Raw genomic sequence first — 15,874 nt, 5'->3', positions numbered from 1 at the left:
CATGAAGATGTACACTCCCTTTAACTTCCCCCCCCCAAAAAAAAAGATCAGCGTGCATGCTTGCCTGCTCCCGCACAGCCGCGGGGGCAACGGAATTTATGCCAAGTTGCGGGGAAAGGCACAAGTGATCGTCATTTTTGTTGTTAAATTGAAGGAGATTCTGGACTCACTCCCTCTAGTGCATGCACCCATGTGTGGGCGTATTCACTCACAGTGCCGATTGAATACGAACAACTTTTCTGAGTATAAGCTCGCAACGCATATTATCATGCTTGTCATTCAATTACACGCCATCGGATGGCGGATATGTAATCTTCCAGTAATATTTATGGTTTTTGCTGATAAGAGGGTGGCCCGATGTTTAGGCTGGCCATTTTCAACAGTTTGCTCGTGCGTATGTTCGTTTTTCACGATTAATGCATTTCAACCGCAAGGCATATAAGCCCGCGATAAATACATCATCGTGCTTGCCATTTATTCTACACGTTCGGCTTCCTGGCACAAGCCCCAAGCAGTCTGCTCATTATCGATACGAAGGCAGTCCGATATGCCGGCCGCCCATCTCTGCAGCAATTCTTGCGTAAGCGTTTTAATTTCCACGCCGACTTTATTCTTGGCTGCAGCACCTATCAACATACATTGCCGTGTTGATGGTAAATTGTACTCAATTGGTTCGCTGGTCGTATGCACCAGACATTAATAGGCTGTTCATAATGGATTAGAAGAGTGTCCGGTGTTTTGACGGTCGTATTTCGTGCAGTTCTGCTGTGTGTGCGTTTTTACCTTTTCACTAATTGCAGGTTAATCGTTAGCGGCATAGGCTTACAGAGCACACCATCTTGCTTATAATTAGATTCTGTGGGATCGGCTCGCTGGCCGCATGGACCGCTCGCCAACAGGCTGTTCATTACTTGAACGAAGGTGTCCGTTGTTCCGGCTGTCCCGCAGCTTTACGCCCCGCAGCCCGTGGCGACGCCGCATCGGAGCCTCGGCAACAGTGACGTCGCCGCGGAGTGTGCAGAGCGGGTGGAAACCAGACTTCTGGCACAGCCCATGCACAGTGTTAGAACCTAACCTAGGACCCTGCTGATTTGGACAATGACGCCACATGGACTACATGGGGGCTGGGCAGGACCAAACGGGCCCGGTCTGGTCCTCTCCGGTCTGCCTCTGGTCTCGTCCAGTTTGTTCCTGGCCGTCCCGTTCCCTTTAGTCACGTCCCTTGCCGGCCGATCCTGTCCCATGGCGTCCTGTCCTGTCTGGCTCCGTCGGGCTCCATCCAAGCTCATTCCGTCCCAAGTCTCATCCTGATCCATCCCATCCCTTCAGGTCTCGTCCATTTCCGTCCGGTACCATCCAGTCCTGTAAAGTCCCATCTGGTTCCGTCCGGTCCCGTCTGGCCTCGCCCCGTCCATGTTCTTCCGTGTGGCCCCATTCTGTACTCTGACGTTACATGGTTCCATCCGGCCCAGTCCATTAACGCCTGGTCCCGCCCGCTCCCGTCTGGATTGTACTGTCCCATTCGTTTCTATCTAGTCCCATCCGGCCCCATCCCATCCCGTCCCATCGCATGAGATGGACGGGATGGGATGCCGATCCCGTGCCGCCTCATGGCTTCCGATCATGTCAGTCCCGTCTCGGATGATCACGTTCCATCTGGTGTCGTCCGGTCCCGTCTGGTCCCGCTCCGTGCTGTCTCTGTTGGTCACGTCCCATGGCACCCGATACCATCTGACCCCGTCCACTTAAGTTTGGTCACGTCCGGGGCCGTGCGATACCGTATTGAGGCCATATTACCATTTTTCATATTCCATAGTGCATTGAAGTTGAATTTGAAGCACCGTATTCATAGTGAAGTCGATCATGGTTGGCTGGTCATACAGTGCTTGGTTCATTATCTAATATATCATTAACAGCCCGCATTTTCCTTAATGTTCCACGCCACATTTTCGGGATACAATGAACGTTATTAATGATACATACTAAGGTCCCAAAATACATTTGGCGCTTAACTTTCGGACAGCTGCTTCATCTTTTGGACTACGAGCGTCCGATTTTCGCGCAGCATGTCCAATGCGTTGTATGTTTAGCCCATCATATTTCAAGGCCACAAGATAACGGGCTTGGATTTAGGGCTGCTTTATTATACCCTCAAAATGTTCGCGCCTACCACCCAAACGCACATTAATCTACCGGGCCAAGTTTGACCTTAACGACTGCCTGTGGCTGTTTTCACAGACCTGGTCCTGCAGGTAACCCCCCCCCCCCCACAGAAAATATTCGAGGGGTGACAGATCAGGCAAATGAGGCAGCCGCTCCACATCGAGTCGGTGCATGGTCACGTTCACGTGGTCACCGGAGTGATTATGGAGCCCTCTAATGATTCGTGGGGGCATTGAGGTTCGGTCCTGGTATGTTGGAACCACCGACAGGCACAAGCCTGCACGCGCGTGCCCTGCTTAGATGCTCCGAGAACCAGGGCGTGCGGACATAGTAACCTAGCTGTGGTCACCTGCCGCACCCTTTTTCAAGTGATGGCATGTATTGGTATATAAGTGACTAAATGGTGAATGGTGATTATCGAACTCAGAAGATCGAGAACAGGCGATGCCGTTTTATGACATGTAAGAAACCACATGCCACCCATGGGGTACACTTCACAGAGTGCAGAGTTCGCTGTCAGCCCTTTCAACTCCAAGAAAAAAGCGGGAATGTGTGGCGCAGCGGACTGAAATGTCTGCAAAGAAGTGCTGCGGGTATTTTGATCTTCGCGCTCCTGAGCGAAAACACAGCTGATCAGTGAACCAGAGATCATCAAAGAGTTTGGTTCTGCTTGAGTTTGACAATGAAGCACTGACAAGTCGTCATCATGTCCTAGGGCGTGAGTTAAACGGGATGTTACACATTTAAAGATATTGATCCATCTATCAGTTATGATGAACTGAGCCCACTTTTAACTACCAAGTTATTATTTCTAAACATCCTCCTCCATGCGTCATTGTTTGACTACGTCATGGAAAGTTTGTATGTTATTGAGATGCTGCCAAACTAGTCCGATAAAAGAGACACCCTAGCACTCAAAATCGCCGAGAGCTGGCAGTGGCGGTGTTAGAATGGTCGCTGAGCCAAACATTGTTATGTCCTCGTGTTTCGTTCCTTTTTTGTGACGGTCTTGCATATTTATCCGGGAGTTTGAAAATGTCGACTTTTATTCGCATGCTCGGTTTTAGCGCCATTCTGAAGTTATTTGATAATATATCTTATTTCCGTAATAAATAGCGACCATATCCAACTCCAAAACCCATACTTAGTGGAACACTCCCTTTTAAGCGAATATTCCGCATTTGAAGATATTGAAGCAAGTAACAGATATGATGAAATAAGATCGCTTATAACTATTAGTATACGTTTAAGTGAAAAAACCTACTCTACACCACACAACTTCTCTATGTGGTAAATATGCTTCTCGAGACATCATTGTTTGATGACATCATCGTACCTTGCATAACGTTAATTAAGAGGCGTTATTATGACGTTGTGGATGCCTGGGTCACGTTGAAACAGTCTGCTTATATGCGTGAGCGTACAGTTCACGGTCCTACCCTTCATAGACCTAAGCCCTTTTAGTTTCTGAGCTACACGCCTGCGAAAATATATAGACTTTTTCGGGCAGACCATTTCAAGGTCACCCAGGCATCCATGACGCCATAATGGCGTCATTTGAATCCTGCTATCTCATTGGTCATGTGGTGATCAAAGCCAATCAAAATATAATTGCCGAGTCGCTCACATCTGGCGTTCGTGAGCACGATTGTCATATAATGGCCGTCAAGTGGTTTTTAATCAATGTTGTGCGAGTGCGATGACCAAATCAAGCAATGGCGTATTAAGCAGCCTATTTACTGAACAGAGAAATTGCTGTTTCCAGAGCAGCCCTTTCCCCCTTAAAAGAATACCACTAGTTATAACTGAGGTTGTTTCTCACTATCTGACGCTTGCTCCAACATCTTCAAATGTGGAACATTTTCTTTAAGACGGGCAGCGCTGTGAACTGAACCTAATGATCTTCAAGATGTCTTTTTCACTTCAAAACCCTATACAAGTGTGGAACACTGCCTTTAAGCAATATACCTGCGTAATGTAATTGCGGTTTCCAATCGTTTTCAGAATGGTGGACGGTCCATGCTAGAACGTCTCGAGCTCTTGGTGGCGGCGGCGAAGGGATTCTGGCTGGAGTTGCCTGAGACTGTGGTCTTTCTGAATGATTAGCCTTGCCCGGGGCTGAAGTGCTCAGATTGTGCGCCGTTTTATTGGCTCTGGATCTTTGTATGGAACGAAAAGTGGGTTTTCTGTTGAGGGCATTTCCTTCTTTAAGACTGGAACAGCGCGCAAGATTCAAGCGGGCATTTTGGAAACGTTCGCTTGTTGCATATTTTAACACTATTTTGAACCCCATCTTCATCAAGCCGCAACTCCCGCTGTAACGAGCGTTTCGGAAGGGATCATACTGCAGTGCGTGTCATGCATGCAATTTACATGCATTTGATTAAGTACTGATCTTTAACCTACGTCCGTTATAAAGCCTTTCATTTGGAACAACCCGTGATGCACATGAAGCGACGGTTTACAGAGAAATGGTCATGCACATAAAATCTCTATGAACATTTTCACACGGGAGGCTTACTGTTACGAAGATCTATGCGGACGGAGTTTTTCCTTTACTAAGATCCGTGCGAACAACAATTCGAGTTCGGTACGAAAAGTGCGGTACGCGTATATGTCATGTACAGTTTCGCGTACGAAGTTTTGCATTTGAAGAAATGCTCTGTGAAGTTCGGCCCTGGAACTAAGCTGTCCGATTTCAGTGCATTGCGTGCATAGCGTTTGTGCTCTGCCTCTACACAGGCCAGCTACCCGCCACACTCCCAGCGCCCATGCGCTTCTGCTGGTCGTTACACTGATGTCCGCGCATGCACTCCTATACTCACACTCCATGCTGGCTGTTCTCAGGCGGCGGCCCTGACCGAGGCTGTGTGGCTGATTCCCTCGCCGGCAGAAGAGCCACGTGCCGGTGTCGCTGGCAGCAGACACTTTGGAAAAGGTGGCGCTGCTGGACCGCCATTCCGACCCCACCGAAGAGGCCTGGAGCCGCCTGCTCGGGCCGCTGCTTGTGCCGCGTTACGTCACAACCGCAGCACATGAGGATGTCCGCAAGGTAGGTGGGGCGCCGGCTTCGGTGACTGGGCAACGGTGCTTTTTCGCCCTCAGGCTTTATCCACAAGCTAGTCTGGGGCTTCAGAGCATGATGTTTTTTGGGCGCTTTAAGACAAAGCGAACCGCCAGATGGCACTGTCACCGCTCGCTCTCCAGAACATCACGCAGTGATGCTGCCTCTCCCCAGTGACTGCGAAGTCGGACCGCGATCTCGGACTTAACGAAGGGTCCGATCCTTCTCCCCGCTTCTGATGGAGTCAGATATCGCACGCTGCTGCTCGTTTGGACTGGTGAGAGTCGGCCGTGGATGATGGTGCACATGGGCATATGTCCAAGGGCGTCACAGTGCCTGAGGTGGAGACCTCCGGCGCAAAATTGGTTGTGAAAACCAGCGAGTCGTTTGCACCTCTCTGCCATGGTTGTCAAGTTAGCTAGATGCTAGCTCATTGGGAAATCAAGGTTTGGGCACTATCAGGTGCTGAACTCGTGTCGCTCAAATATGCCCCGTTAAAGGCGTAAAATGCATAAACCACTGGTATCGCATATTTCTAGATGCAAATCGTGTCATTTGGGGTCACAGCCCATGCGGCTATTGGCTGAAACGATCGCACGAGAGCCAGAGGACGTATGGTCGTAAGTCAAACTAATTTTGAACATGGAAAATGATGCATGCCCCCAGTGTTTGGTTCGGACAGCTGATCGGTACGCCGTCGACGTGTTGGCGTGCTGATTTGGACAGTGCACACCGCCGGTATCACATACTGACTCAGCCTCGTCTCCCCAGCACCTTGTGGACGTACTGACTCGGCTGCACTGGACAGTGGACACCGCTGGTGTCACATACTGACCCAGTCCCGTCTCCCCAGCACCTTGGGGACGTACTGACTCGGCTGGGGTGAACAGTGGACGCCGCTGGTGTCACATACTGACCTGGATGCTGGCACCAACTGTAACGTAAGCTGCGTACGAAAGGGCTGCTGCCGGAGGTGCCGAAAATACTTAGGTACATGAAATCCTGGGGCTTCCGTGGGCCACCACAAGTAGCTGGTAGCTGACACGGCTGGTCTGGACAGTGGACACTGCTGGTGTCTGACCCAGTCCCGTCTCCCCAGCGCCTTGTGGACGTACTGACTCAGCTGGTCTGGGCAGTGGACACTGTTGGTGTCTGACCCAGTCCCGTTTCCTCAGCACCTTGTGGACGTACTGACTCGGCTGGTCTGGACAGCGGACACTGTTGGTGTCTGACCCAGTCCCGTTTCCTCAGCACCTTGTGGACGTACTGACTCGGCTGGTCTGGACAGTGGACACTGCTGATGTCTGACCCAGTCCTGTCTCCCCAGCACCTTGTGGACGTACTGACTCGGCTGGGCTGGACGGTGGACGGTGACCGAACGTTCAAGATGCAGACGCCGCTGGGGGAGATGCCGTTCACCAACGTGGTGGCCACCCACGATCCGGCCGCGCCGCGCCGTCTGGTGCTGGCCTGCCACTACGACTCCATCTACGGACGGGACGCGTTTGTCGGTGAGTGCCGGACGTTGCCTGACGCTGGAGGGATGTTTGCCACCGTTGTCAGCCGTGGAGTTGCCCGAATGAATGCTGACTGATCTCTGGGTGGGCGCTGTGTCCGCTTCAGCCGCCACCGACTCGGCCGTGCCGTGCGCCATGATGCTGTACCTGGCTCACCTGATGACCAGTCGCTACCTGGACCCGATCAAGGTTAGAGGCCAAACTCAGCACCAATGCTGGATGGGAGCTGCCCCCCATCAAGAGGGGGGGGGGGGCGGCCCTGGCACTCACCCCTTGGCACGTGGTCCTCATTAGGCGACCGCCCCAGCACACACGCTATGATGCGCGGATTCTTCCAAGACCATCGGTTGCTCTCATCACCACCCCCTAATGGTGCGTGGACGTATCAAAGTCGGGTGTCTGCGCCACCCACGGGTGCGTCACGGTGGCAGTCCGCACCTAGTCTGTGGAAGAGAGGCTGCGCAGGCGTTACTCTTCGGATGCCCGTGTATCGCACCGGCTGACTGATGGACAGAGGCGTCCTTCTCTGCATGGCTCTGTTTTGTTAGAAGTGACATTGCAACATTGCTTGAGTCGCGACGCCCCCGCCTCGGAGTGGAGAGCTCCACAGGCTGGCAGTGCCGCCGAGCGTCTGACGCTCTGGCTGCACGGCCAGGGCCGGTCGGACACGACCCTGCAGCTGATGTTCCTGGACGGAGAGGAGGCGATCGTCGAGTGGACTGACGACGACTCGATCTACGGCGCCCGGCACCTGGCCGGCGAGCTGCAGCAGACCGCCTGCCAGGCCACCACAGCCTGCTCCAACACTAGCCTCACCGAACTGGATCGCATCGTGAGTGGGCGGGGTGGCTGCGTGCCGAGCATGTGATCGGCAGCGATCTGGTCTGCCGGCTTATTGTATATAAGGATCGTTCATTTAGGGTGTACTCATCAGCTTATACACTGGTCTAGATCACTACATAGGATAAAATGTGTTTGCCATCTTTAAGGTGATTGGGCCTATCGGAAACGTCTCTATGTGTAGAAAGTTTCAGCACATTCAGCTGACATGTGGGGCAAATGTGCCTTTATGTTTTTCTCTATTTTGCAATAATTTTGCAACGTGGGGCACGGGTGCGGGTGTTATGAGAAGCGCGCACTGCGATGTGCTGCTTCCATTATGGCAGCTGTACAAACGTTAACGTTACAGTCGAAAACAGGGCAGAAGGGGCAATATACCAGGTCTCGTGAAGCTGGTAGTTTCGGAAACTGCCCCGTGTAGTGCTAATTTTCAGCGCGCTGTAGAACAAATACGATTTTTTGTAGGTCAGTTCTCATGCTCACTCGGTCAGGGCACAAACCGCATGACCAATCAGTTGGTTGCGTAGGATGAAAACTGATTGGCTGAACGATTCGTTGCGTGGCCTGTTTTTCAAACGAAAGCGCTGCCCTTGGTAAGCGTTCTCTGGAGTATGCCGCCGTGTGCCGGCCAGGACCTGTTCGTACTGCTGGACTTGCTGGGCGCCAAGGAGCCGGCAATCGCCAACTACCTCTCCAACACCAACGCAGAGTTCCGCCATCTGGTGTCGGTGGAGCGTAAGCTGCGTAAGAAAGGGCTGCTGCCGGAGGTGCCGAAAATATTTAGGTACATGAAATCCTGGGGCTTCCGTGGGCCACCACAAGTAGCTGATGACCATCTGCCGTTTTTACATAAAGGTGAGGAACAAAGGAACTTGTGTATGTAGTGTGCTTCACCATGACGTATTCACCTTCGTCCAGATCTCCATAGATCGTGTGCTATTCTAAAAGCGATCGTTGCCCATTCGTGGACGCCAAGTCACGCCGGTTTGCATCCGCTCAACGTCATGTCACGATGCAATGTGAGAACCAGCTTTCTGTCACAATCGCTGCTTGTTGCAGCGCCGTAAGCTAAATAGCTGCCAATCTACTGATCTAGTATGTTGTTTTACGTAACACTTGACCGATATCATTAGCTGAGCATATCTTAGGCCTCTATTGGATATGATACTGAAGGACGATTTAATACTTTTGTTATATGCCCAGACACAACAGGTAGAGGCGCGGTGCTTTTGTTATATGCCCGGACACAGCAGGTAGAGGCGCGGTGCTTGTGTTATATGCCCGGACACAGCAGGTAGAGGCGCGGTGCTTTTGTTATATGCCCGGACACAGCAGGTAGAGGCGCGGTGCTTTTGTTATATGTCCGGACACAGCAGGTAGAGGCGCGGCGCTTTTGTTATATGCCCGGACACAGCAGGTAGAGGCGCGGTGCTTTTGTTATATGCCCGGACACAGCAGGTAGAGGCGCGGTGCTCTCCGTCTGCAGCCTGCGCCATTGACTGTCTATCTACACCTCATTGGCCAGTTGCACTAGTTGTGAGGTCCGCAGCCAGGCTTTCGAAGCTCCACGGATGATGCGTCATCCTCTGAGTGAGAAGCCGGTGGTGCGCGCCTGACGGCGGCCGCTGGCGCGCTGCAGGTGTGAGGGTGCTGCATCTGATCCCGGTGCCGTTCCCGGCCGTGTGGCACCGGGACGATGACGACGCGTCGGTGGTGCACGCGCCGACGGTTACGGCGCTCGGTCGCGTCCTGCGCACGTTCGTCGCCGAGTGGCTCGGCCTGGCCGCGTTCAAGACGGTATGTGAACCCTCTCCGGACGGGGCGCACCGTGCGCATCCAGGCGTATGATGCATGGCTGTTTGTGCGTTGCCTGCCGGGTACCGGAAGCCAAGATTCGCTCGCCGCCGGTGGAATGTGTCGTGACTGAAACGTCTCCTGTTGTCGGCTCGGAAAAGACAGCCATCTGGTGTCATGCTGTGGGATGTGCCGGATTGTTTGCCCCCCCCCCCCCCCACGTCGGTGACCGATCTGGTTGCGGACATGTTTGCACTCTGCTTTGAAGCCTGCCAGGGTCCCGTTCACCATTTCCTTTGCGCCAGTCGGTTTATCATAGGTGAGACGGTCCAGACGTACGCTCTGTCCGTAGTCTGTTTGACTAGTGTTAACGTCACCGGTTAACCTGTGTGTCCTTTATATACCCGTGACAACAAGCACAATGGTCTTCCAGGGACCCTTGAGCAGCGAAATGAAGCACGAAGAGCTGTGATGGGATCTTTGGAGTCGTGCCAGCCAGTTAGTGTCCGGTCACAAGATGGCAGCTGGCCTGTAGCCAGGCGACGAGTGAACAAACTCACAGCGGCCAGGCGGCGTTATGGCTGCTTCGCCACGTCCTCGGTTTGAGTTGCGCTGGTGCTGCTGTTCTCTGCGGTGTGAGGAAGTGTTGGCTGTGTGACCGCGCTGGTGCCTTGCTTGTGCGGTTCGCTGTTGTAATGGGAAACCGTACAAACATGTCATTGTGGTTTGGTGAGTGGAAATCCATGGGAATGCAGCTGACTGCCCATTTTTGCAATATCGGTAGTCGGTGTTGTTTTTGCAGGGTTTTACTGTTTTGTGCATTTAAATGTTTACGGAGTTTCCAGGAAAACGCTCCACGTGGTTGGGAATTGTAAATTTGAGCTGTTGTCACGATTTGAAATATATTCAATCAATTTCCAGTTGTTTATTTGACGAAAGGCCAACAGCGATCGGAGTGAACCTATTCAAGTGCTGGCCTGAGATCTGAGAAAATCGCGCTGGACGTGACTATGGCATTACCGGGTATTCCAGGCCGATGCTACCCGAGGCATATGCGCGGATTGCTCCCAGAAGCTCCCAGAAGACTGCTCCGAAGCGTCGGCACGAGTGTGCGCCTGACGCGGCGGATTCCCAGCAGTGACGACACAGGGTTTTGAACCACCGTATTGGTTCAACCACCAGCTGAACCACAAGTAACAGCACTGTTTAGCGTGCGTGTTTCACGCATGCTCAAGGCGGACGCTTGAGCCCTTTGCGTTGCTGTCTCCTGGCTTGCGGGCACAGTAGCCTCCCGCCATCGGATCTCATGTGTAACACCGAACATCAGATAAACGCCACGCGCGCATCAGCCCACCGTCTCTGAATCAGATCAGCTGGGGGCCAAGCAAGCGCCAACGATGGTTGACAAGATCTCTGCTGATGGACCGTCAATAGATTGCGTCGCGCGTTTTTAACCGTTTTTCGACTCCCTCCCACCCCGGTCATGCACTGGTTATGACGCAACCTTCCCCACCCCTTGTCACGCTGCGACTACGCTCGGGCAGAACCCCTCCGTGCTCATGTAAGTTACAGACGGCCCTGACTTCCAGACCGACCCAGAATTGAAAGCTGGTGTATCGTCCAGATGGTGTTTATTCTCCAAGTCTGGCACCGACTGCAGCGCGGGGAGGAGGTGCGCCCGCGCGCTTTGTACGTACCCGAGATGGTACCAACTGATATACTCTGGGGCAGTATTACACTTGAAGTACGTCACAACGTAAACGTTCGCTTTGTGGTTAACACCTCTGCCTGGCAATGTGAAGTCATTTAAAGTGATATTGAATGCGACATTATACGGAAAAGGTGAAGTAAAACTTGTTTAACTTTCTAAAACTTTTGTCACTCACTTTTGTCACACTTTTAAAACCCTGTACCGGACGGGAGGGCTTTCATCGCATTTTAGCCAAGGTCCCGTTAAACCGAACTTGTCCCTGCCTCTGAAATATCTGAGCCAATTACTGGACCCTCTGCGCCGGTAAAGAATATGTTGCACCAATTAGGGTTCCGGGGTCGGCCTGGGGCCACCCGCCCGGTTCAGAGGTTAAGCAGAGACCCGGGACCGATGATGATATGTGCAAGAGTGCCTCCGGGACCAACGTGGTCGATCCGGAGGCACGCTTAAGTACCTTCGGATCGACCACAGGACCCATCCCCATATCGCCAGAACGGCAGCCGATGGTAGGCTGCCATTATGGCCAGGACGGAATGTCCCATCAGGCCCCCCGCTCGCAGCAATGTGCCCTCTCGTGTTCTACCCACGGGCTTCTCCGGAAAAGGTTAGGAGCCTCATGAGTGTTTGTCAGAGTGGATCAAAATGAGATAAAAAATGCAAAAACCAACACTTGTTCACCTGATAACGTTCATTTTTTGGCAGGATCGACAAGTGCAACAAATTGCCTTGGCTGTCGTGAGGCTGTGTGCTCGCAGTCTTACGAGTCGGGACAGCCATGGCCGGGGTTGCCGTTTCCTCAAAACCGAACGGCGTCGGCCGCTGCAGGTGACACCGAGCCGCGGGCGCCGGGCGAGTGAAAGCGACTGTCGTGCAGTAATGCTACGGATAGTCTTTCAAATTAGCCTGCACCGCTCAAAGATTACAGTGGGGCGAAGATTTTATCTGAATAATGTTGGGGCCGTCCCCAGAACAGGACAGGTACAGCAACACGGAAAGTAAAGATCTTCCTGTTACCCCTCCACTTGCACCACTACAGTCCAGCAACAGTTCCTGGTGCGGTAAATACTAGCCCGATCCCATTGTCAGTCTAGAGATTGAGCAGGTGAAATGTATGCCCGTGATGCATTTTAGACACGTGCATGAATGTTTTAAGCTTTCAGATTCGCTTCTTTCAGACGCCATTATTTTCGCCCGCCCGTAAACCGCTACGTAATGTTGACCGCGGGGCTGGCGTCGCTTGGTTTATAGAGACTAACGTTGGACGTTGGGGTTTGTTTCCAAGGCTTGCGAACATGCATACTTAAACTATGTCACGCTGCTTTTTGCTAATTGAATCTGACTGAAGGTTTGATATTCCTAGACTGACATGGGCTGGCCATGTGAATACAAATCTTCGAGCATATTTAGATCTATCATCACGTTCACGTTATCGTATAAGTGCCCCTGTAAACTCAATAGACATCCTGAAGAGCCTGTGAGTGCTATTTGAACAGAAAAAGCCAACTGCACCATTGTAAAATGAAGAGCGCTGACTGTTTTCTCCGGTAGCTTCTGGCTTTTGTTTCGATAAAGGAGCTAAAAATATAGATAAAGCGAAGACCGTCGTACCCTCGAAATGAAGTCGACCATATCTGGTGACCTTTTTCGGGGAGGGGGGCCTTTTATCATCAGGGGCTCTTTGTCAACCCTGTGTCCCTCACCCTTTGCCAAGACTGGCCGCGCCCCTAGATGCTACGTTCATAGTTGACAGATACGTCGTCGGGATTTAAGACCGCATTAAAACTTAATCTGACCCCGAGAAAAGCTCAACTGATATAACTTGGTCGGTGTTGGTCAAGTTGGAGACCATCGACCGATTTGAACAGCATAAACACTTAAGATTTTAGGCATTTTGTTAGTGCAACAGAATCACGCGACCAGGAAGTATGCGTAGCGACACATATATATGGCAGTATTGCTGCGTGATCAAGCAGCCCTCGAAAGCTTGCTAAAGACATACTACGTCACAGTATTAAAGACGGCGGCCCAAATGCCTCTGACGTGGATAAGATTTACATGAGTTCACGATCAGCTTGGATAAGATGAACGTGCTGCTGCTTGTGTAATTGTCCTGGCGTCAGTCATTATAAGCAAGAGTAGGTGAACTGAAGAAGTACATGTGGTTAGAATTGATGACGGTGAATTTGTGTCAATACAATGAACGTACTATGTTTCCACAAAATTGTTAAGATTTTGCAATGAAGTTTTGGTTGGTTTTGAGCACTCCGGCAGGAAATTGTTTTTTTGCATGTACTTGTGTTGATATTCGATAGCTAAGTCACTTGCATCCCACAAAGAATACAATTATTTTATTGTCTTATTGTCCAGCAACCATTGTTCATGAATCCGTTTTGCTGGGCGGGAATGCTGTTGTTTTGCGACATTGTGGAACAGGCCAGCATTTACTCTAAGCCCAGTATATGGCACGAGGCTATAGATATTTTGTATTCAGTTCTTGCCATTAGTTCACCCAATTCTAGGAAAATGCCAAGACCGGCAATCACCGTGTGGATCAGCAGGGGGCGTTAGATGTTGGCTGCACCATTATTGTTTACATCGGTGTTGTTTGGAGAAAGGCGGGCTTTTGCGATCGCTCAATTCAAGCATAGTTCATTGTGGATCATTGTGGATGTTCATTAAGGCATTTAAGCTCGGCAAGTACTGCACGCTTATGAACAAAGACACTGCCAGGATATGGAGGTTTGTGTTGTCGTGTTTGCTCCGACGTGCCAACGGATGTTCTTCAAAACAAACAGGTTTTGTGGGAAGAGATCTGGTATCATACCTGCTGAGATAAACACGGTTTTTATTATAGTCAGTCAAGCGCAACTGTATCAAAACATACATCTTTTAAAGCTTGTTTTTAAATATTCACGATAATTATCTAGCCGAATTTTTTAAAAACCGTGTTGTCAAAAAATAAGCGCTGAAAACTTCCCCAAAAGTTTTGCATCATGATCTTTTATGAAAAAGTTAGCATCAAAAACGTAATCTTAGCGGTATGAAAACAACTGTTGCATTGCAACCCCGAAACAACAATCATGTAAGGAGACAAAAGAGGCCCAATAAATGTAACAAAGCGGACAGCCCCTACTTAAGTTAGCATGATTTTACCTACGTCCTGAGCAACCAAATGCCTGTAGGGAACACGACCTATTGTGTTGGAACGCACCTATGGCTAACCTCATAATGAAGCGATTGATAAATCGAAGCCCACATTTCAATTGCATTGCATTCTTCTCTCCACTTGGTCTGCACCTTTTGGGATGCGTCGTTTTACTTGCATTTAATAGCACTATTAAATGCGAGTAAAACGATACATTCCAACGGCGGAGACCGAGTGGAGGGAAAAAGGTAGTGCAGCTTTAAAACGGGATTCCATTTATCAGCATCTTTGAAAATGTAGGTTCACAAGGCTGCAGTTTTTTTTCTTTTTTCTTCATAAATTTGATTCGAACCCTTTGAATGGATGGATTTCTGGGGTCAGCGCTCACGTAAGCAGTGCTTGTTGTGTGAACCCTGACCCCCACCATCCGATCGCGCAAATCCAGGCAACGGCAGAATTTAGTGGCGAAAGCTTAACGTGCCGCAATGCTCGGCACGATCCATCCTGCCCTCTGACGTCAACTGACGCTTAGCGCGACCGCTGCCACCGGCCGCAGGCCATACCTGCCAAGGGCAAATAACGAGTGCTCTAAAGCGGCTCGAACCCATCCTGCCGTGGGTGGATGGATCGGTATGCAGGCGCTCTGACAAACTGAGCCACCGGGACGGACAATGGCTCCATGATAGGACTATCCATACGTGTATTCCAACACAAAAGTTGTTGTTCACTAGAGATATAGTCGACAGCGCGCTGTGCCTCAAGAATAATGTTGGAAATGAGCTGAAACACTTTTCAAAAGTGCACGAGCGTCATGGGTGATATGACACCCATGCATGATAAGACGAACGATATCTTTGAAATGCCGGATAACTTCAACTCACCTCAAAGATTTCTACCCCAATATGGCAAGACTCTACACGTCTTGTTGAATTAACAATATGATAAATAAGGCGATAATAGGCGCAACAACCTCTCCATAGCTCACGAATGTAATGTATGCGACTATCAAGAGCGAAACCATCGGCGTCCAGGGCTTATAACTTTGTGACGAAATTGATATATATATACATATATATATATATATATATATATATATATATATATATATATATATATATATACGTATATATACATATTTAAGTGCCAATTTACATAATTTTGTAACTTGTTAGCTTATAACGTTGTAATTTGACAGATGAGGTCTGTGCATACAGCTGTAGCGCATATTCCGGACTACAGCGGTATATGTAGGTACAAAGCACACTGAGCATATTTCACTGGTGCCGTCTACTTGAGAGGCGTCAGCAAGCAGGTTGAGTACACTGCATAACTGATCGTAAATTGTTGCATTGTGCTTTCGAATAATCTAACCACCACTGAAAACAGTATGTGTTTGAGCAAAAGGCATCAATGAATAAATATTCGCTCCAATGTTTACCTCTTCCCTTCTACCTGAACCAATCTTTTTTCATTTATCAGCAATTCCAACGTTTATTAGAATCGGCGATATCCTAGGCGCTCTATTAATATGCTTGCCTTATCCCCACCGGCTCCCCGACTCCACATATCATGGCAAGGTTCATAGCTTCAGGAATGAGAGCACATCTTCATGGAGGATATTATCAGATTACGAGGTGCAA

At 50.3% G+C, this 15,874-nt stretch overlaps 2 protein-coding genes across 2 annotated transcripts in view; both read left to right on the top strand.

The window, feature by feature from the left end:
* LOC119094257 (uncharacterized) overlaps positions 1 to 5,202 on the top strand; it is a 29,709-nt gene extending 24,507 nt beyond the window's left edge. Inside the window, exon 11 of the mRNA XM_037217331.1 lies at positions 5,011 to 5,202. Coding sequence (XP_037073226.1) covers positions 5,011 to 5,202 — 192 coding nt within the window. The remainder of the gene's footprint in view (positions 1 to 5,010) is intronic.
* Positions 5,203 to 6,591: 1,389 nt separating this feature from the next.
* Positions 6,592 to 10,294, top strand: LOC119093621 (glutaminyl-peptide cyclotransferase-like protein). Its single transcript, XM_037216602.1, has 6 exons — positions 6,592 to 6,738; positions 6,851 to 6,933; positions 7,400 to 7,576; positions 8,217 to 8,439; positions 9,224 to 9,381; positions 9,812 to 10,294. The coding sequence occupies exons 1-6, from the start codon at positions 6,615 to 6,617 to the stop codon at positions 9,848 to 9,850; spliced, it is 804 nt and encodes a 267-aa protein (XP_037072497.1). The 5' UTR covers positions 6,592 to 6,614; the 3' UTR covers positions 9,851 to 10,294.
* Positions 10,295 to 15,874: the final 5,580 nt, after the last annotated feature.

The sequence above is a fragment of the Pollicipes pollicipes genome, unplaced genomic scaffold (assembly GCF_011947565.3).
Source record: "Pollicipes pollicipes isolate AB1234 unplaced genomic scaffold, Ppol_2.1 Scaffold_4002;HRSCAF=4701_pilon_pilon_pilon, whole genome shotgun sequence".
Lineage (NCBI taxonomy): Eukaryota > Metazoa > Arthropoda > Thecostraca > Pollicipedomorpha > Pollicipedidae > Pollicipes > Pollicipes pollicipes.
The sequence above is the reverse complement of the archived record's forward strand: the minus strand, read 5'-3'. Positions and strand labels throughout refer to the sequence as shown.

What these genes read in the sequence shown, in the direction of transcription:
- LOC119093621 (XM_037216602.1), top strand. Translation starts at nt 6,615, where the DNA reads ATGCAGACGCCGCTGGGGGAGATGCCGTTCACCAACGTGGTGGCCACC. An exon ending in GCTACCTGGACCCGATCAAG is followed by an intron (nt 6,934 to 7,399) that starts GTTAGAGGCCAA and finishes CTGCACGGCCAG; the next exon opens with GGCCGGTCGGACACGACCCT. An exon ending in GCCTGGCCGCGTTCAAGACG is followed by an intron (nt 9,382 to 9,811) that starts GTATGTGAACCC and finishes ATGGTCTTCCAG; the next exon opens with GGACCCTTGAGCAGCGAAAT.